The sequence below is a fragment of the Alligator mississippiensis genome, chromosome 2, assembly GCF_030867095.1.
Source record: "Alligator mississippiensis isolate rAllMis1 chromosome 2, rAllMis1, whole genome shotgun sequence".
Classification (NCBI taxonomy): domain Eukaryota; kingdom Metazoa; phylum Chordata; order Crocodylia; family Alligatoridae; genus Alligator; species Alligator mississippiensis.
The window spans coordinates 260,810,341-260,830,200 of NC_081825.1; the positions used below are offsets into that span (position 1 = coordinate 260,810,341).

At 49.5% G+C, this 19,860-nt stretch overlaps 2 protein-coding genes across 10 annotated transcripts in view; one reads left to right on the plus strand and one right to left on the minus strand.

Moving 5' to 3' along the window:
* Positions 1-4,231: 4,231 nt before the first annotated feature.
* Positions 4,232-10,448, plus strand: NPC2 (NPC intracellular cholesterol transporter 2). The gene is made up of 4 exons (XM_006268350.4): positions 4,232-4,413; positions 8,177-8,284; positions 8,582-8,754; positions 9,655-10,448. Exons 1-4 carry the CDS (start codon positions 4,329-4,331, stop codon positions 9,739-9,741), a joined length of 453 nt encoding a protein of 150 aa, XP_006268412.1. The 5' UTR covers positions 4,232-4,328; the 3' UTR covers positions 9,742-10,448.
* A 2,391-nt stretch (positions 10,449-12,839) lies between these two features.
* Positions 12,840-19,860, minus strand: part of LTBP2 (latent transforming growth factor beta binding protein 2) — a 160,068-nt gene continuing 153,047 nt past the window's right edge. For all 9 annotated transcript variants that reach the window (XM_059723087.1, XM_014611321.3, XM_014611323.3 and 6 more), the window contains 4 exons: positions 19,669-19,836; positions 18,756-19,031; positions 18,308-18,457; positions 12,840-13,969 (listed from right to left, as the gene is read on the minus strand). In XM_059723087.1, the coding sequence (XP_059579070.1) occupies positions 13,797-13,969; positions 18,308-18,457; positions 18,756-19,031; positions 19,669-19,836 (767 nt within the window). In that variant the 3' untranslated portion in view covers positions 12,840-13,796. The remainder of the gene's footprint in view (positions 13,970-18,307; positions 18,458-18,755; positions 19,032-19,668; positions 19,837-19,860) is intronic.

Genomic DNA, 19,860 nt, shown 5'->3' on the forward strand with positions numbered 1-19,860 from the left:
AGGGATCTTGGAGCATGCTGATGAGGATAACATCTTAATCTTTCTGCGTGGATGCTGCAGAATGGTTTGGATGTTATCATCAGCATAGGTATCTTAATAGCTATTTGAACTGAGATCACCTCTGCATTAGAGGCAGGCTGTGCATCTACAGAGCAAGGAATAGAGATGGAGAGAAGAAAACTTTATAAGACCTTGGTGGCAAGGACTTGAAATGACACTCAGCAATGACACTTGGGCCAGAAGAGGTACTTGGGTGTAATTTTTAAAAAGTGGCCTCAATGGGGCAAGCCGTCCTTATCCTTTACTTGGAGCAGGGCTGCAGCAAGCACTCAAATCTATTTGATATGGGACTCTCTGCAGGTTAAATTATTTTATGGGCCTTCAAAGAAAATCCCTCAGTTGATGAAAAAATCCATGTTCTTTGATAGGCTGGCATCCCTTGTAGGAGGTGCCAGTTGCAGAAAGGCTTCCATAGTTCCACTAATCTCCTTGGAGTCTTATCCAATCTTACACCCCAAAGGAGATTTGTAAAACTTCTCCATACCAGTTCTGTGCTGTAGCAAGCCCTTGGCACTAGTTAGATTGTGACAAAAACAGATTAGACATACAGGCATGTGAGTGTTGATCTAGGTAGGAATATGGCATGAAATAGGAATGATGCCACCATAGTCCTTCCCTCTTCTGACCTCTGCTCCAGTGAGCTGCTTGCTCAGCTTCAGCAATGCTGCCAAATAACTCAGAGATAAAACCCCTGCTTTATGCAGATAATCTGCATAACAACGAGGGTGGCATTGGAATATATTGTCTGGAGAGGTTGTGGAATTCTTTTAAGTACACGTTAGACCAGCATTTATTTGGATGGTTTAGATGGGAACAATCCTGCCATGAGCAGGATTGAGCTCCTATGAAAAAGCTCCTGAAGTCCCTTCTAGCTTTATTTTTCTGTGATCTAAATATCACATCACCCATACAGGTATCTCCAAACCAAACATTTTATAGGTGTTTTATAGGTGTTTATAAGTTTTTTAGGAAGCAAGTGTGAAGTTCCCCTTTTTTAGCATTTTTGACATACCTCATGTTGCTAGGATCAATGAAGTAAAGCAGAGACCTACTGCTAGATGTTCAGAGGGGACTGGAAAGCAGGGCAGATATGTATATTGTGGTTACTGTTGGTCACAAATGTAGAAATAATCCTTGGCACTATGTATACAGTACTGTATATTCTAAAATCTGTACAAAGGAATGAGGTTACAGGTTGGTCTGCTGATAGTGCCAGTCCCTGCTACCCTCATCCTTACTGGAAGTTGGTGGCAACATGTAGGAGGTGCATGGGAGTGCACGTGGACCCCCTAAGAGTGCTGGTGCACCCCCTGTCAGGCTGTGCTTCCCGCTCTGGCGACGGGCAGGAGGGGTAGGTGGGAGCATCAGTGCCCCCTTGGGAGTGCTGGCTGGGGAATGCGAGCGCTGGATGTAGGCTGTGGCCACTTCCAGGAGCGCCGCGGCCACTTTCGAGAGCAGCGTGGCCGCTCACCACTTGGTAAGTTTTGCTGGAGGGGGACCTCCCCGGTCGGCACAATTGGCCATGGGGGACCCTGTCCTGGTCACTGGAGGGCATGTGCCCCCCCCGACTAAGGCAGCACCAGTCGCCCATGCTGGAAGTGCTTGAAAGAAGATCATTTCTTCTGCCCTGGCTACTCTTCATCTGTATGCACATCTCCTTTAGCTGCTGCTGATTCTTCCCATGCTGTCAGATACTGCATACTACAGTGTATAATTCAGGAGCATGAGGGGACTTTTAATACAGGCTCTGGGGAGATGGCCTAATAAAATAAGACTATGAAAAAGAGCTCTGGTTCTCAGCTCTGGTCTATTTCTTGAGGGCTTGCTGTGCAGCTTCTTCCTTAAATTGTTGACTTCCTCTTTTGGGGTGTAGGCTTGCTAGCATCTCCATTTACCCTAATTTCCCTGGAATTCCAAGCCACACCTTCCTCTTCCTTGCTCAACTGTAGATGGGATTCTATCCTGGAAGAGGCTCATGTGTTTGCTTTTCCCTCTGACCTGCTCTCTACAACACTTCAGTCTAGGTCATATCCTTTAGGACATGGCATCTCCAGGGAGAATGCTTCAGCCCAGTCTAATTTGTTGGGAAGTAAACTCCTGTTCGGTCTGTATTTTCTTTCCCCTTTTCTTAATTTCATCCCTTTGTTTTAGGAATCACTACTGTGCTCATAGGATCATCTTTCACAGTTCCTTTTCCATTTCCCCTGTTTACATCCTACCAACACCATGATCCTATAACCTTTTCACTTGAGCCATCTACAAATAAGCATGCCTGGGTAAACCAAACTCCACTGCCTCCATAGTTAAGGCCCTTTAAATGCATCTTAAAATGCTGCATTCTAGTGTCCAGTTAAGTTTACGTAAGCTTGTTCAGCACACCACAGCATCCAGGCAGGCTTTCACTCTACAGTGTCCAATCTAATGAGACAGGACACAAAGTAGGTGAACAGACTAAACGGACTGTGTCAAAAGGGACAGAGTCCTGCTGCAGCATGGCATTGTGATGGATACTGTCTCTAGAGCTTGTTGGATTTGTGTTCCTCCTTCCTCCCTACCCCCCCATTTATGCAACAAGTCTATGCTCTGATCTGGATGCTCATGAATTTTGGAAGGGCAGGTGCAGAAGTCAGTGCTGTCAGACAGCAGCCAACCAACATGTAGTTGGATCCTAAATATTCCCTCCCACCTCTCCTGATCAATTTTTGTTGCAATTCTCTGAATTGGGGGTAGTGTTAGGATAGTGAAAACCTTGTAGTTGCCTGAAGCCTGTTCTGGTCAGGGTGACTTTTTTGGAGTTCATCATGCCATGATAATGTAAAGACTAGGGGCCAAAAACTGAACCACAGAACGAGCCTTTAAAGGTAAACCAACACTACTGCTCTGAATTCCCTCTTGCATAACTCATTTCTAGTGAGGAGGTGGCAAGATATGATGCAGCGCTCCAGGCATGACTGAACTAAGGGTGGTGTAATCCTGGGTGGGGAAGGGAACCAGGCAGCTGATGGGGAGGTATAGCTGCCAAGCTATGTGCAGCCTCATCTGTGATGTGACCCGGATAAAAGCATGGTATTAATTTCCTCTCTGCTCTAGGCTTGTGGCAGTGAGTATGAGTAACATACACCCATCTCCATCCCCCAAGCTGCAGGTGCAAGTGTACTCATGGGTGGATCTAGGATTTTGCAAAGGGGGGGTGCAGGTGGTGAGGTACAGCATCACACACAAAACAACATAGATTTAATGCACCAGGAGCCTAGGGCTGGATTATACAATTTAAGACTGAAGCAGAAGCAAATATAACTTCACTGGAATGAGTTCAAAACAATATTCTGGGCTGTGAAATCAGAGCTCCATTACCAGGAGCAGGGAACAGACTGCACACAGCCTTGCAGAACAAAGGGAATTTGACTGGTGGAACATCAAGGCTGTTAAAAAGAAGAGAGTGGCTTTAACACCTGCAGAATTAAGAGATTAAAAGGGATTGTCAAGGGCAACAGAAATGGTTAGAGACCTGGGGAACAGGACTTCTGTGGAGAGGTTGAGGGAACTGGGCTTATTTAGCCTGGAAAAGAAAAGACTGAGGAGGGATTTAATAGCAACCTTCAACTACCTTAAGGGGGGTTACAAAGAAGATGGAGCCAGACTGTTCCCAGTGGTGACAGATGACAGAACAACATGTAATGGTCTCAAATTGTGGCAAGGGGAGTTTAGGTTAGAAATTAGGAGAAACTTTCTTGCTGGGAGGACAGTAAAGCATAGGCACAAGTTACCCAGCAAGGGGGGAAATCTCCATCCTTAGGGATTTTTAAGACCCAGCTAGACAAAGCCCTGGCTGGGATGCTGTAGTTGGGGATGATCCTGCTTGGAGCAGTGGCCTGGAGTAGACTGAGGTCCTTCCGACCCGCCCGTCTAGGATTCCGCGACCAGGTGGACTGCAGTGAGCCACCAAGCCGAGTGCTCCCTGGGCGCTGCCTGCCTAGAAAGGCTGCCCTCCGGCCCTGCCAGGCAGGTGGTTTGAAGGACGGGCTGGAGCTGGGCCCGCGCCCCCTGTCCCGGCGGGGCGAGGAGCAGGTTGCCCCTGCCCGGCCCCGCTTCCCCGCCGCCCGGAGCGAGGTCGGGCGGTGCCGCCCCCTCCACAGCGGCTCCGGGCGGGGGGGCAGTGCTCCCGCGGGGCGGAGCCGGCGGCCGCGCATGTGACCGGGCACTGACTCGGGCCGGGCCCCGCCGCCGTCCCAGAGCCCCAGCCGAGCCGAGCGGAGCCGAGCCCAGCCATGCCGGCCCTCGCCCAAGCCCTCGCCCTGCTCGTGGTGCTCGCTGCCGGCGCCCGGGCCGAGCCGCTGCGCTTCCTGGACTGCGGTGAGTGTCCGGCCGCGGGCCCGGGGGTAGATCTAGCCACCGAAGCGACCGGGCCCCTGGCTCCTGCCTCGGAGGCCGGCGCCGGGGCAGCAGCGGGAGGCCCCGGGCACTGGAGCAGGGGGTACGGGGACTCGGGCCCCGGCCGCTGGAGCAGGGGGTACGGGGAGGGGAAACCCCGCGGGGCTGGTGAAGGCCGGGCCCTCCCCGAGACCTGCAGCCTGGGCTGGCAAGGCCCGGTCTGTTGGTGCAGCTTCTAGTTGGGCGTAACGCCGCGGGCTGCCAGGCTTCCGCTGGCCGGGGCACGGCCACGCCGAGCAGGGGCGCGGCTGCTTGCCTGACCTGAGAGGCAACTTGCGTGACCTTAGCAGAGGTCACTTGCAAGGATGCCAGGCAGGGCAGAAGTATCCCCTTGCAGGCAGCCGGGAGGTTTTGAAAGGTGCTTTCAGCATCTTGGGATTTTCAAAAGGTCTCTTTAGGCATTGAACTTGCTCTCAGAATCAGACCCCACAGGATCCGAGATGGAAATCTGAAAACCTGTGTCTAGCTACTCTGAGGTCTGGGGGAGACTGGGAGGAGAGAAGATATCTTCGTGGACAAGGACAGATAGGCTTATCAGCCAGCAAGTTTCAGTATTATCTCTTGGGTTTTGTATGGATCTGGGATCAGTCCCTGCCTTCTGAAGGGAGGTCACATCTGACTCGCTGCTTATGAAATAAAGACAAAAGAAACCTGGATGAGGCAATGGGGACTTGCCCTTCTTCCAGTCTGATTTGTTGCTGGTCTGTACCTCTGCTCTGTAGGCAAGATAAGGAGTTGGAAAGCAATCAGATTTTACAATCTCTTCTTCTTGGGGCTTGCTTGGGTTAATTAGATATTTTCAAGGCCTCTTCAGAATCCATGTTTGTCTCTTGAACAAATACATGTTTAGTAACAAAGCTTCTGAAATGAAACCCCAGTTAGCTGATTTTAATGTTAATCTTTCATCAGTTGGTCCTTCTTTGAAGCTTGGCCTTAATCCCTAGGGCAGGGGTGGGCAATTATTTCGGGCACAGGGCCGCTTACTGAGTTTTGGCAAGCCATGGAGGGCCGCATGCATGATAGGCAGCCAGGATCAGATAAATATTAATTTTCTAATTTTTTAGGGGCCCCACGGGCCAGGTAGAATGGCCTGGCGGGCTGCATCTGACCCCTGGGCCACATTTTGTCCACCCCTGCCCTAAGGTGTCTGTGCTGCAGTCAAAGGCATAACAGCTAGAGTAGCCATACCTGTGCTATCTTTGAAGTGGGCACCTCCAGCCTTGCTCACAGTGTAGCTGGTACGGGCTGCAAATCCACGTGAGACCCTGGATAAATACATGCTGAGTTTTGTGGCCATCTGCAATGGGGCTCAAGTGAGCTGTCTGGTAACTCCTGCATTTTGACCGCGCCTCGGACATACCCTTAGGTTGGAGCCAGAAACAGCAACTGACTCCAGGTCCTGGTGGGTTTGGGATTCCTTATGGACGCAGTCCTGCAGCTGTCTGTGCCCTAAGGGTGGGAGCATAAAAACCCCACAGGTACGCACACAGCTGCTGGTGAATGGGCTGCACTCAGTAAGCTTGGTCCCTTGAGCTATTGTACATCTGAGGTACAAAGTGCTGTGACTCTATCCAGCACCTGCAAGATGGGTTTGATAGGCATGCAACTGAGCAATTAGGACTGTGCTGTAGAAATAATGGACTAAAATTCACCAAGGGTATATTTAGGCTGAATATTGACAAACCTGTCCCAGTAGGACTTGCTCTTGCTTTACATGTATAAGATGTAACAAACCTGTAGTTAATGTTATGAATTACATAGCATACAATTCTGCACTGGTGAAAGGAGGAACAACTAGTTCTCTGTCTTACTCTTGGAACGAATCCTAGAAACTCCAGAGCAATATCCACCCTCCCTTCTTCATTGGCACATACTCCCAGCCTTTCCAACACAATAGTAATAGCATGCTGTGCTCTGTACTACTTTTCAGCTTTTGCTTACCCAGTAAATACTTCCTTTTCCAGCCTTCTCCACCTGGGAGGTAACTGCATAGGTAAATATCCCAGTAAACCTTTCCAGACCTAACAACTCTGTACCCTACTCACTCTGCTAAGTGGAAGGGAAAGAGAATGTAGTAGAAGGGTAAGACTAGGAGTTGGGAGCCCTCAGTAGAAATGGTTAAGTAGCATTGGGGTAAAACTGAGATTTTTTTCAATGCTGGTCTTTCATTGTGACCAAAAGTTCCCCTCCCCACTAGTTCCCAGTCTGACCAATAAATTGGTAGTGAGAGCATATCTCTGCAGTAGCAGAGCAGGAACTTGAACCTGAGGCTCCCATGTCCTGGGTGAGTGCCCTGACCACCAGTAAAATAAGAGGAAGCCTCTTGGGTCTGTGACCAAGCAAAGACCCTGACCTCTGTGGGAGAAGAGAGGCACTGCCAGATCCTAGTGATCTTAGCTGTGCCTTTTTCTCTTCCCACTGCCCATGTGCTACTCCATGCCCTGGTCTACTAGTGCTTTTCTTGTCTCCACTTCATCCAAACAGTCTTTCTTTTGGGCACTTCAGACTCTGCTTTCCCCTCGCTGAATCTCTGTGCTGAACAGGCATAACTAACAAATTTGGCACCCTGGGCAGAGAGGGTGTGGGGTGGGTGTGTGTGTGTGTACTGTGGGAGACAGGGCAGCTCAGCACACTAGAATCCTGCTGCAGCACCATGGAGCTGACTTGGAGGGCTCTTGATAAAGCCACTTTCAGTCCTAAACACTAGAATTAACTCCCTTCCCTTTGTCCATACTGTCCTCATGGATGACACAGCCCCCTCCTCCATGTAGTTAAAGGGCCAGAGTAGATATGTGATGTCCTCCGGAGTCTCACCTGTTACACAGCCTGTGAGCTGCTCTGAGGCACTTACTGGGATTCCCTTTGCACTTATTAGGATTCTAGAGCAGGGCTTGGCTCTTCTCTGTGGCAGTTTGGAAAGGACCATTTAAAGCACACTGTAAACCCCAAACTGACTACTGCAGCCTGAACAGACCTTGCCCTGGCAAGCGCTTTAGGTGGCTTCCACCCTAGGGAAGTTCTCCAGACCCAAGTGATCCCTATCTCTGCCTCCCTCTTTGTTGCTTCTGCCTCCACAACATGGCAACAGTTTGTAGCGGCTGTAAAAGGTGGTTTTTTGCCTTGGAGCCTAAATGTCTAAATGGCTTTTCCTGCCAGAATCACAGTCGCCTTTGCTTTGCTGCCATTAAGTGTCCTGTTTAGCAGCTGGATGCCCCTTGGGAGTGAATGGGGTCTGGAGCATTAGACCATCCATCTTGCCTCTTAATGCAGTGGCCAGAAAATGTGCAGTTCTTTGCTAAGGTGGCATAAGGCAGTGCCTATTCTAACAGGATTCACAGAAGACTCTGAATGCTGAGGCCTTAAATGAAGTGGCTCCATTGCACGTGAAGGATCATCTGCTGGCCTGCAGGACACCAGAGGTGTTGCTGATGGTCTCCAGTGCTAAAGCTGGAGTGGTTTTGCTACATTTGTTTCTGTCATACTTAACAATTTGAATGCAACAGTTGCTGCCCTTTGAAAGCAGCTTCAAAGTAATTGTTTGGTTGGCCCATACCTATAGCAGTCAGGTCTAATAGCCATGGATGTGTGCTAACTTGTATGTTAGGGTTTGCTTTCCTTTCTTTGCTTCTCTAGTGGTATGGAACAAGGCCTCAGAATGACAATGTGTCCTTGTTATTTCCTCCAGGCTCCAAAGATGGAAACATCCAAGAAGTAAACGTGACTCCCTGCCCGACACAGCCATGCCAGCTCCACAAAGGGGGCTCCTACAGCATCAACGTCACCTTCTCCAGCAGTAAGAGCAGGCCACAGGGTCCCAGCTCCTCTAAGGCTTGAGCTTCTGTTGGAGTTGGGATGTCTTTGCAGGGACTAGGGAGGTGGGTGGAGATAGGGGCAGAAGTTGCCTGCAGTAATTGGAAAGATTCAGGGAAGGGTGGACACTGAGTCACCCCAGGGCAGGAGGGTGGGAGCAGCTGACAGCTGTTAGTCTTCCACTCCTCCTCCACTGCATCCCCATGAGCCAGCTCCATGAGGGATGCAGGGGTGGGGAGAAACATCCTCTTATACATCCCACTCTCTTTGTGTTCCTCAGAGATTGAGAGCAAGGGCAGCAAAGCCAAGGTGTACGGGGAGATGCTGCACGTGGACATCCCCTTTCCCATCCCTGAGCCTGATGGATGCAAGTCTGGAATCCAGTGCCCTATTGAGACGGGCCATTCCTACAGCTATCTGAACAAGTTGCCTATAAAGAGCGAGTACCCCAGCGTGAGTGATTCACAGAGCTACTCATTCTAGCCAGGGCTTGACTCCACCATGTGCTTGTTTAGTAATGAGACCTTTTCACCCTCTGGGAGGAACAGAGCATAGGCAGTGGCATGAATGCCTCATGCCTCCTGAGGCTGGGGGGCATAGCGACTGCCTGCAGGCGGGGCATGGTGATGACGTTGGTGGCGAAGGAAGGCTAAGCGGGGACCACCTGCAGGCAGCCACGGCAGTGTTGGTGGCGAGGAGGGGGTGGCAAGTGGCAACCGCCCACAGATGCCTCTGGAGGCCAATCTCAGGGCCACCACGTGCAGATGCACATGCACCTTCTATGTGTCACCAGTGGGCAGTGGGAAGGAGTCCAGAGTATGTTGCTGAGGCCATCTGTCTACAGTCACTTCTGCTCCATGCCTGATTGTCCTTGTGACCTACTTCCACCCCCTGTCAGGCAGGGCCGAGTGGGACAGCTGTAGCTGCCAGCTATGGGGAAGGGAGTGTGCAAATGCCCTAGCATCAGCAGGTCCCTCTGGGCAGTGCTAGGTAACCTTCTTCCATAGCCTGTTGTTCCCAGTGAGAGGCACAGCGCTGCATCAGCTCATGCCTCTTGAGAAGGGTTTAATGAGGCTTCAAGTTGAGTGCCATGTACTGCCATGCTGAGCTCAGTACTAAAGAGTAGAGTGCCCCCAAGTTTTATACCTTGGAGGTCTCCCTTCCAAGTACGAAGCCCAGTCCCCACCAGCTTTGCACATAAGCAGCTCTGGGGGGCAGTGTGAGTACTGTAGCCCTCCCTGTTATAAAGTTCCCGCAAGTGGTTTCCTCCCGTTACACTAAGGAACTGCAACTGTCCACATGCCAGAAGACCAGCCTCTCCCTGTGCATTCTCACTTCCTCTATCTCTTCCAGATCAAGCTGATTGTGAAGTGGGTATTGCTTGATGATCAAGAAGACATGCTCTTTTGTTGGAAGATTCCTGTGCAGATCACCAGCTGAGGAGCTGGTGGGATGGGGGTGGGTACACAGAAGACAAGATGGGCCAAATTCTTTTTGCATAGCAAATACTTTCTGCCACCTGCTTTCAGGTTCTTTAGCCTCCAAGTGGCTGGTACTGGGTTCCCTCAGGGCTAAGTTACAGCTATTCGGGGGCAGCAATGAGCAAAAGGCTCTTACCCCAGCAGAGTCTGACAGCTGTGGCATTGCATGTAGCAGAGCTCTGAGTGCTTTGCAGAGGCTTCTGGGTACTTGAAATGGAGCTCTCATCTCAAAGGGATTTCTCTGTGCAATGAAATGGGATGAGTCAAAGCTGCTCCCTGTTAATCCTTCAGTGCCTCATGTGGTAAAATGCTGGCTGTTGCATCCCTCTGCATCTCTCCTGCTCCCTTGGGACAGAGCTTCTGGAAGCTGCCTTGGCCATCTGCAGCCATAGAAGGGTGCAGAGAAGGGACTGGCACTTCCATTTGTCTTCCCTGGCTGCTGCGTCCATCCTGGGCCCTACAATGGCCAGCAAGTCTGCAGCTGTGAAAGTCTGCTTCCTCTTGGTGGATATTAAGCCAAACCACATTCAGTGTCTCTGCAGGGATGACTCTTATTAACTATCCTTTGCACTATCTACTAACTCATAGGGAGCTGCTGGGGGCTCTTCCAAACCTAACCTCTTTTTTTTAACCTTTTCCTTTTAATAAAACCTGAATAAAAGTCTACACCTGCCTATAGTGCCTTGTGTGATGGGGGGCCATGCCGAAGTAGGAGCAGGCAAGGTCCCATCACTGTACTAGGGCAGGGCTACCTGTGCTGTAGAGTCACCACATTGCTAGGCTGGCTGGGGTGCACCTCTGCTCTGTGATGCTGCGTCTTGACACTTCAGCCAGCAAGAACTTATGCACTGCTCAGGTAACTTTTTTTCTGTGGCCCTTCCTTCCGCTTGGCTGGGCCTGGGCTCCTTCCTTGGTGGTAGCTGGGAGCAAGTGTCAGGAGATTCCTTAAGATGCAGGCTGTGTGTGATCCTGCCTTTTTCCTCATTACTAGGAGAGGAAAGAAGTGTTGTGAAAGGGCATCCCTTCCAGCATGAGGGCTCTAACAGCAGCTCTAGCCTTAATGGTCACTAGTGCTTAGACTGGAGCTCTCTGATCCCTACATGTGTGCAACCAGTCCTGGGGTTAGCAGCTGCTGCTGCAGTGGGGCCCAGTTCAGAGTGGACATAAGCATAGGTCTATTCTGGCTGTCTCTGGGAATATGCCCTCTTCTCGGGTACATGGAAGAAACCTCACTGCAGGAACTGAGGTTACTCAGGAGCTGGAGGAAGAGAGACAACAGCCAGCTGTAGAAGTCCCTGCCAGGTGGCAGCTGCCTATTTACCCCATACTGAAAGGGCCATCTCCAACTGAAAAGACAGGCTTGGAAAGCATTGTGCCAGTAGACAGCTGGGTAAATTTGCACCATCTAGACCAACCAAAGTTGCATATAATAATATATATATGTATGTATGTATGTATATATTAATAATAGGTATAAAGTATATTTTATATATATAAATATACATAGTACAAGCTTTTGTGGGCTGAAACTCACTTCATCAGATGCTGTGAAAGGACATGCCCTTCTTATGCCTGTGTGTGTGTGTACATATGTACATACACACACCTTTTGGGTAGTCTATACCAGGCTTGTCCAACATATAGCCCACGGGCCGCCATGTGGCCCACCAAGCCATTTTATCTGGCCCACAGCGGCAGAGCACAGAGCCGCGGCAGCGGGGCAGCAGCAAGGGGAGGGGAACTGCTTACCCCCGTGGGGCCTGGCTCATCTGTGAGCTGGGTCCTGCCACAGCTGCCCCGAGGGCTGCGCGGACTGGGGCTGCCCCAGCCGTGCCTGATTGGATGAGCTGGGGATAGGCTTCACCCCTTGCCCCTGGCACACGGCCGGGGGAGCTGCAGCATGGTCCGCGCCCTGCCCACATGCATGGTGGACGGAGGCACAAGGTAAGTTCCCGTGCGGAGCTGGGGGCGCCTTGGGGCCGGGCTGGGGCAGATGAAGGCACGGGGTAAGTTCCTGTGCGGGGCTGGGGGCGCCTCGGGGCCGGGCCGGGGTGGATGGAGGCGTGAGGTAAGTTCCCGTGTGGAGCTGGGGGCACCTTGGGGCCGGGTTGGGGCTATGTGTGTGTGCTTCCCAGCACACCCCAGTACCTGCTTTGGCTTTGCTGCAACACATGTGCTTGGAAGCACACATGCATGCATACATGCGCACGCACACAGCCCCAACCCCCCAGCTCCCAGATTCCCACCAATCTGGTACTATTGCTTAAATTTTCTCCAGTGGCTGGGACACTGAGACAGCCTATAAAATCTGGGACTGTCTCAGCCAATCCAGGACATATGGTCACCCTATGTATAAATAGCCTAGATTATTATTATTATTTTTTTAATGATACACTAATTCCTATTGAATTTCAGAAAAGTACTTTGGGTGGGCCCAGGGACAACATACTCAGGCATTTTCAGTTCTTTCTCCTTTCTTTTTCATTTTATCCTGTCTTTTTCATTACGTACATTCCTACCTTTTAATGCCACCATCTCTTTTGGTTCAGATACTTAGAGTTGCCAATTCTTGTGATAGTGGTGGAAAAATTTTAGCTGGAGCTGAAACCAGTGAGAAGCTACAGCCCTCTAACAGATTTTAGCAAGGGAAATCACTTCTGTTGATTGCCCATTTCTCCAGCTCCTGCACAGAGGAGCTGATTGGGACTGTTCAAGAAGGAGGCATGTCAAAGGTCATGTGACCTCACTTCCTGATGTGATGTCACTTCCTGTGAGGTCTTTGAATATGGCTCGCCAGCCCAGTGGGTGATTTAAAAGTTCGTGATGCGGCCTCACATTCAAAAAGGTTGGACACCCCTGGTCTACACAGTGTAAATCTACCCTGCCTTCTACTTGACTTCAGACTAACATGGCTAACAACATAACTCTAGGCACTGCTAAGATGTGAAAGGGTGTGCTGCAATGATGTACACACAGAATCCTACTCCCTGACCCCACTGCCCAGAGGTGTGCAGTCAGGTCAGGCAGAAACAGTCCCAACCAACCCTGGTATCAGCCTCAGGGTCCAAAATAAATGTTTTATTTAACAACATGACAGAGATTCCCAGCAGACTCATTAGGAAAAAGCCAGTGACAACCTTACAAAAACTAAAAAGCTGGAACTGCCCTCCCCAACCCAACACAAGGCCACCGGCCAAAGTGCAGGAGGAAAAGTTATGTGCCTGGGAGGGATGTGGGGAGAGTAGACCCAGGCCTCTGCAACTCGCTGGGCTCCAAGCCATTTCCAGGGGGCAGGCAGAATCTAAAAGCCTGGGGGCAGACCCTCCCCAGACTTCAGGCCTTTGGGAGCCAGGCTCTGGGCTAGCTGTCCCTTTCAGAGAGGTTGAGTGCAAGGTGAAGGAAATAGGGCAGAGAAGAGTAATATTTGCAAAGAGGAGGGCCCTGAAAGTGAGTGGGAGAGCTTCCCACAAACCTTCTGGGACAGAACAGTGCTGAGAGTTAGTAGCCCCTTTTCTGGAGGAAGGGCTGGATGCTGCCACCATCTCAGCAATGTACAATGGTAACTGGGGAACTAGAGGAAGATGCTGACCTTCACCAGCTTCAGGCTCCTTTGGTGCTTGTTAAGTCATTGCATCCATGGTAACAAGGAGTGTGAGAGGAGTGCCTCAGGTGGGTGCAGTTCAGGAAGGTGGGGTCTGTGAGGCTGATGGGCCCTATTCAAGGGAGAGGGACAGTAGGAGATGGGGTCTTGTCATCTGTGGGTCCAGAGTACAAAGGAGGGACAAGGGGAGAGGGGCCTGCAGGTTGGTGCTGTGATGGTGAGCAGGCCAGGCAGATGTGGCTGCAGAGGCTTGGAGCTCTGCCTGGTGAGAGGTGACAAGAAAGTTGTGCACTTTAGGGGGATGAGCAAAGGGCCTCAAAGCTGTTGCAGTTCCAGGGGCCTTTCTCTGTTTCAATACATCCTGGGTACCAGAGCAGAGTTCCTGAGGAGCCACCCTCACCCGCTCACTTCCCCTAGAGCTGTGCTGCCTCTGGGCTCTGGGTTGTCTCCGGCACACAGCGGTGGGGCTCAGCCAGTGCCACGTAGCCAGGTGAGCAGCTGCAGCAATAGGAGCCCTCTGTGTTTTCACAGGTGCCACCCTCACACAGAGGCACGGTGCCACTCACCTCTTCACACTCATTAATGTCTGGGGGGAGAGAAAAGGAAATGAGGACAAGAGCCAGTCCATGGCAAGGCACTTTGTGTCAGTCCATAGAGCACTCCCTTCTCCCCAGCACTGCACAGTGCTCCCTCACACCACACAGTCCACAACACCTCATGTCCCCAACACTCCCATGCCTCTTAGGGATTCCCCATCCCTTGCCCTACTACCTTGGACTGGACTGGACTCCCAAAATCACCTGCCCTAAGCAATTCTGCACTGGACAAAGCACCCCTCACAACACAGACTGCCCCTCAAACAGGAAAACAAGAACTGTGGGGCTCCATCTGTTATGAGGAAGCAAGCATGCTATGCAAAGATGGGGAAAGGCTGATTCTAGTCTTGCCCAATGCTCCTTGCTGATATGACAAGGTCACTGGGAAGCAGAGATAAGGGCATCTCAAGAGTGGCCCTGGAAGGGGCTTATCTCCTAAGAACCAAATTGGAGGAAGAAACCTTGTGTTGTGCAAACAAATGAGCCTTTTATTAACCTGAAAACTGCCAAAGTGCTTACGGAAGATGCTTGTCTCAATGGCCCAGTCTGCACTGGCCATTCTCAGGTAGCAGCAGGAGTGCTGAGAGGGCCAGGGGCTGCAGGCTTCCACAGCACTTGCTAAGACCAGCTCCCTCCATGATGGGCCTGCATTCATGCTTGCAGTGTTCTAGCACCAGAAAGAGTCTACCCAGGACCCGTTACAGCACACGTTGCCCAGCTGGCTGACCCTCACCCTAGACAGCTACTGCTAAGGGAAGAAACAGGACACCTCATTGTCCCTAGTGGGAGACCCAGCCCTATGGGTTCTGGGTAGACTCTTGCTTCAACCTTAGTCACACCATTTAACTCACTGGAGAATTTGGGGCAGGGAGGACATGACACACTGCCCAGTCACTGCCAGCCACACAGCCAGGTCCCTGACTACAGCAACAGCCCTGGTTGCTTTAGGGTAGGGAATCTCCTGCCTTGGACTTGCTGGGGCCTAATGCAGTTTTTCTGGCCCTAGCCTTTGCAGTTCTTTGAAGGAAACACTGTGGGAAGGGGAGGGGAAAGGGGAGAGGAGCCCACTGAGACAATGCTCATGAAAGCATTCCCTGGAGCTTCCCCAAACCCCAGCCTGCTTCACAAACCCTACAGTGTTGCACTGTATCTTTGGTCTGAAGTTCAGGAGCAGGTAAAGGTAGACTGGCTGAATGTCTCTGAGTAAAGATAAAAGGGAAAAAGAGGGACAGTAGTATAGAAGTGGCCTGCTGTATCAGTGGCCTACTATAAACTCCCCTATAAGCAGGAAGAGGAAGTGAATGAGGCATTTTATGAGCAGCTACTAAACACATGCAAAGGACAGGACTTGGTGGTAACAGTGGACTTTAATTCCCTTTAATCTATCAAGTTCTTGGAATGCGTTGGAAACAACATTTTGTTTCAGAAGGTGGAAGATATTAGAGATCCTGTATTTTAGACTTAATTTTGAGCAATAGAGAAGAAGTGGTTGAACAGCTGAATGTGAGAATGATGAAATGAGAGAGTTCACTATTATAAAGAAAGAGCAGCAGAAAATGGACAACGGACTTCAACAAGTAGAGGGAACTGATAGGCAAGGCCTCTTGGGAAGATAACTGGCAGGGTAAAGAAGTGATAATTTGAGCTAGTAATTTAACCAAGTCCAAAAAGGGACTGGACAAATTCACACAGGATAAGTCCATTAGTAGGCTTAAACAGGATAGTGAAGGATGCACCTCAAAATTGGGACTTTCAAGGTCTCTGAATGCTATAAGTTTTAAGGGGGCAGGATCATTCTGGATATACCCTGCTAAAATTCTCTTAGCATCCTCCCTCTCTCACTGTGAGAAACAGGATACCGGGTTACATGATCCTGTAATCTAACCCAGCATGGCAATTCCTATGCTCTCATGAGTGCATGAGAGCCGGAAGTCACTGAAAGTGACTATATTAAGAATGCAATGGCAAACTATCCTGTTGTGAAGGAAAGCCAGAAAGCCTAATAAGAGGCAAATATGGCTACATCAGGACCTCCTTATGGGCCTGAAAACTCAAAAATATTAATACAAAGAGTTGAAACATGGACATATCTAAAATGGTAGTAGAGGAAATGCACAATCATCCAGAGATAAAAATTCATGGCTAAGAGCAACATGAAAAGTTTCCGCAAGTACATTAGAAATGAAAGACAGGCTAAGTACTATTAGCAAATGGGGAAAGAGAACAAATAGCAGATGACACAGAGAACGTGGAGATAGTCAATGACTTTTCTGCTCCAGTATTTGAAAAAACAGATTAATTGTAACTAGATATTTCCTAAAATTAATTTAAATAAGTGTATAGTAGCAAAGGCCAGAAGAAGGAAAGAATTTGTTAAAGAGTTTTTAGAGGAGTTAGGGATATTCAAGTTGGCAAAGCCTGACGACATTCACTCTAGAGCATTTGAAAAATTTGCCAAAGCAATTCTAGAGAAATATGGACAGGGGAGGTCTCAGGGGGTAGAGATGGATGATCTGGGGGATGACAGACCTCAGTTAACTGAGTAAATGAAATGCTCAGAAAGATGTCCCAATCAATTATTACATGATCATTTGTAAGCACCTAGAGGACAAGGGGATACAAAACAGCCAACATGGATTTGTTATAAATATGTGTAAAACGAATATAGTTTCCTTCTTTGACAGGCTAACTGGCCTGGTGGATAAGGAGGAAGCAGCAGCAATATAGCTTAATAAGGGTTTTGATGCTATCTCACTCATAAGCAAACTAAGGAAATATGGTTTAGATGAAATCACCACAAGGATTGCAGTCAGTTGAAATACTTCGCTAAAAGAGTACATTTCACTAATTCTCTGTCAAACTAAGGTCATTTCAAGTGGTGCCCCTGTTCTATGCAACATTAATGATTTGCAGTAACAGGGTACTTATAAAATTTGCAGATGACACCAAGTTGACAGGGGTTGCAAGCCTCTGAAGGGTAGGATCAGAATTCAGCATGATCTTGTTAAATTAGAGAACTGGTCCAGAATCTACAAGATGGAATACAATGAAGTCAAGTGCAAAGTCTTATACATAGAAGAAATTGAAGACATGCATACACGATAAGGAATAGCTGGCTAAGGAGTAATATTGTCAAAAAGAATCTGGTGGGTATAATGGTTCACAAATGGAAAAACTGACATGTGACACTGTTACAAAAATGGCAGAACCGATTCTGGGACATGTCAACAGGAATGCAGTGAGACCTAGACAGGAATGATTCTGCTCTGCTCAAGATTGGTGCTGGTACTCCACTAGAGAGTACTGTGTCCAGTGTTGCACTTCACACTCTAAGAGTGATGTAGGCAAACTGGAAAGAATCCAGAAGGGAGTAACAAAAGTGGTAACAGCTTTAAAAATATGATATATAAGGAAAGGTTGAAGGAACTGGGTTTATTTAATTTAGAAAAGAGAAGACTATGAATGAGGCAAGACAACTGTCTTCCAATATGTAAAAGCTTGTGATAAAAATGATAGTTCTCCATGTCCACTGGGGATAGAACAAGAAGAAATTGTCTTGATTTGCAGCAAAGAAGATTCACATTAGATATCAAGGAAAATGTTCTTAACTTTAAGGTTGCAAAGTACTGGAAAAGCTGCCTAGGCTTCCTATGATGGAATCTTTATCACTGGGAACAGGTTAGGGAACACCTGTCAGGCATAATCTATGCATGCTTGATCCTGCCTCAGTACAAGAAGATGTATTAGACATTAGAGTAAAGCTTCTCAACCTTTTTAGATTCAAGGAACCCCTTGGCAAATGCTAGCTCTTTGCTTTCACTCATTTTTTACTATGGAAATACAACAGAGCAATTCCCCTGTTGCAACGAACTAAGACCACAGCAGGTAGCACTCCATGGTTTTGACACTCTGGATTCCTACTTGAAATATCTAGGTTTATCTTGTGAATTGTGTGTTTGGTGTTTGTCCACCTAACAGTGTTCATATTGTGCAGCACCCTTAAAACAATCTCACAGCACCCTAGGGTGCTGCAGCACCTTGGTTGAGAATTGCTGAATTAAAGGATTTCTTGAAGTCTTTCCATCTGATAGTCTCTGACAACTGCCATTCCACAGTATCTCCCCTAGAGGGCAGCAGTACTTAAGGAATGGCATAGCCTTGCTAAACCCAATCATGCTAAGCACCTGCGCCTCCTGCTGAAGTGGATGGGCATTGCAGGAGCTCAGCACTGCTCAAAATCAGTACTACAGCAACTGAGGAAGGCCAGCAGCATGGCACCAGCAATCCTTCCTATAGTCTAGTCCCTCTTGCCTCCTGAGGCTGCTTACCCACACAAGCCATGCGAGTCATGTCCAAGCGGAAGCCGTCAAAGCAGTCGCAGGTGTAGCCCTCACGCACACGCACGCAGCGCCCATTGTCGCAGCCATTCAGGATCCCACACTCCTCTGCACGGAGCCCCTCAAAGCTGTTATAATACTCTGGGAATACAGAGAGGAAGTCAGCCTGAGGGGAACACACTCTGGAAAGGGGCTGTCTGCCAAAAAGGGCAATGCCAGAGCAGATCAAGAGGAAGGAGGGTAATGCGTGACGGGGCCATGGGCAGAAGATGAGAAGGACACTGATCTGGAGAAGGTGGATGGAGTGCTACTCAGACTGGCATTAGGAGAGTGGTACAGTCTGATTCAAGAACACTTTGGGTAAGGAAGAAGCTGCCAGGAACTCCCTCCAAACACAGGCTAGATTGGAGGACATCTCCTTGTCTTTGCCAGTACTCACCTGTTTCCCCAGGCAGGTAGCGGGGTGGGGGCTGTTCTGGATGGAGCTGAGGTACACGGTCCTGAAAATCACTGCTTGGCTCTCTTTGGGGGAGGCCAGTGTCAGGGGCTCTGTACTCAGGACCAATGTAATTGTAAAAGGACCCTAAGTCCGGGCTAGAAAGTCCAAAATGAGTGTCCTCTACGCCTGGTCCATACTCGTAGCCGGGTCTTTCTCGGAGTCCTGCCTCACTCTCAGTTTCTTGCCTGTCCCCATGACACAGAAAAGCAAAGTCCTCTGGAAGTGAAGAGGGAGGGAAAGGGCAAGTTTGTCACCATGGCACAAAAGGAGAGGGAATGTCGGGATGCACTGAGACTGGAAAGTGGGTGCTTGAGCACAGGAGGGGGTGGGGCTGGTCAGAGAAGGCAGGACAGGACCTGGCAGTATTCAACAGGAAAAGGCTCTCTAAAAAAACAAATGACTTTCTTATGCCCAGCTCTCTTCATGTCTTGTCCCAGGGGCTTTGGAATTATGATGGGATTTTCAAGGTATGCAGAACCCAGACTCAGACCAATGACTGGCTACCTGCCACAAGAGCTCCCTGGACTGGGGCTGGGCCAGGTCCCAGGAGCTAACAGGACTTGCCCTCACCAATTCACAGACATCTTCACCAACGCAGTTCAGCCCTGATCCCAGGAGAGCCCCATGAGGAAGGAAGTCAACCCTGATGGCCTTGGCAGTTAGTGAGATGGCCACTTGTTGACAGCTGTTGGACTGGTATTTATGACATAGACAGCTATCCACTAGGAACAGCTAGGCAACCCCTAGTCATGTGTGCTGGCCACAGCTGGATTTGACTACCTGGTGTTAGGAAGTCAGAGACCCTATTACCCTCTAAGCCAGCCTGTACCCTCCACTGGCTGTGCATTCTCACCTGAGGCCCTGTCAGGGCACAGTGCACAGTCCTGGCTCCAGGCCTCGCCATAGCCACAGCAGCACTCAGTGTAGGTGGTGTGTCGCCCTTCCAGTGGCTCATTGCACATGTAGCCAGAGACGCTCTGCCAGCAGATATCCAAGTGAACTCCAAATTCGTCCAGCTCTCCTGTTAATTAAATGAACAAAGGGT

Excerpts from the sequence above, each read along its gene's own strand:
- NPC2 (XM_006268350.4), top strand. The coding sequence starts at position 4,329 with ATGCCGGCCCTCGCCCAAGCCCTCGCCCTGCTCGTGGTGCTCGCTGCC. Across the intron at positions 4,414-8,176 it reads GCTGCGCTTCCTGGACTGCG|GCTCCAAAGATGGAAACATC; the intron begins GTGAGTGTCCGG and ends TATTTCCTCCAG. Across the intron at positions 8,755-9,654 it reads TAAAGAGCGAGTACCCCAGC|ATCAAGCTGATTGTGAAGTG; the intron begins GTGAGTGATTCA and ends TATCTCTTCCAG.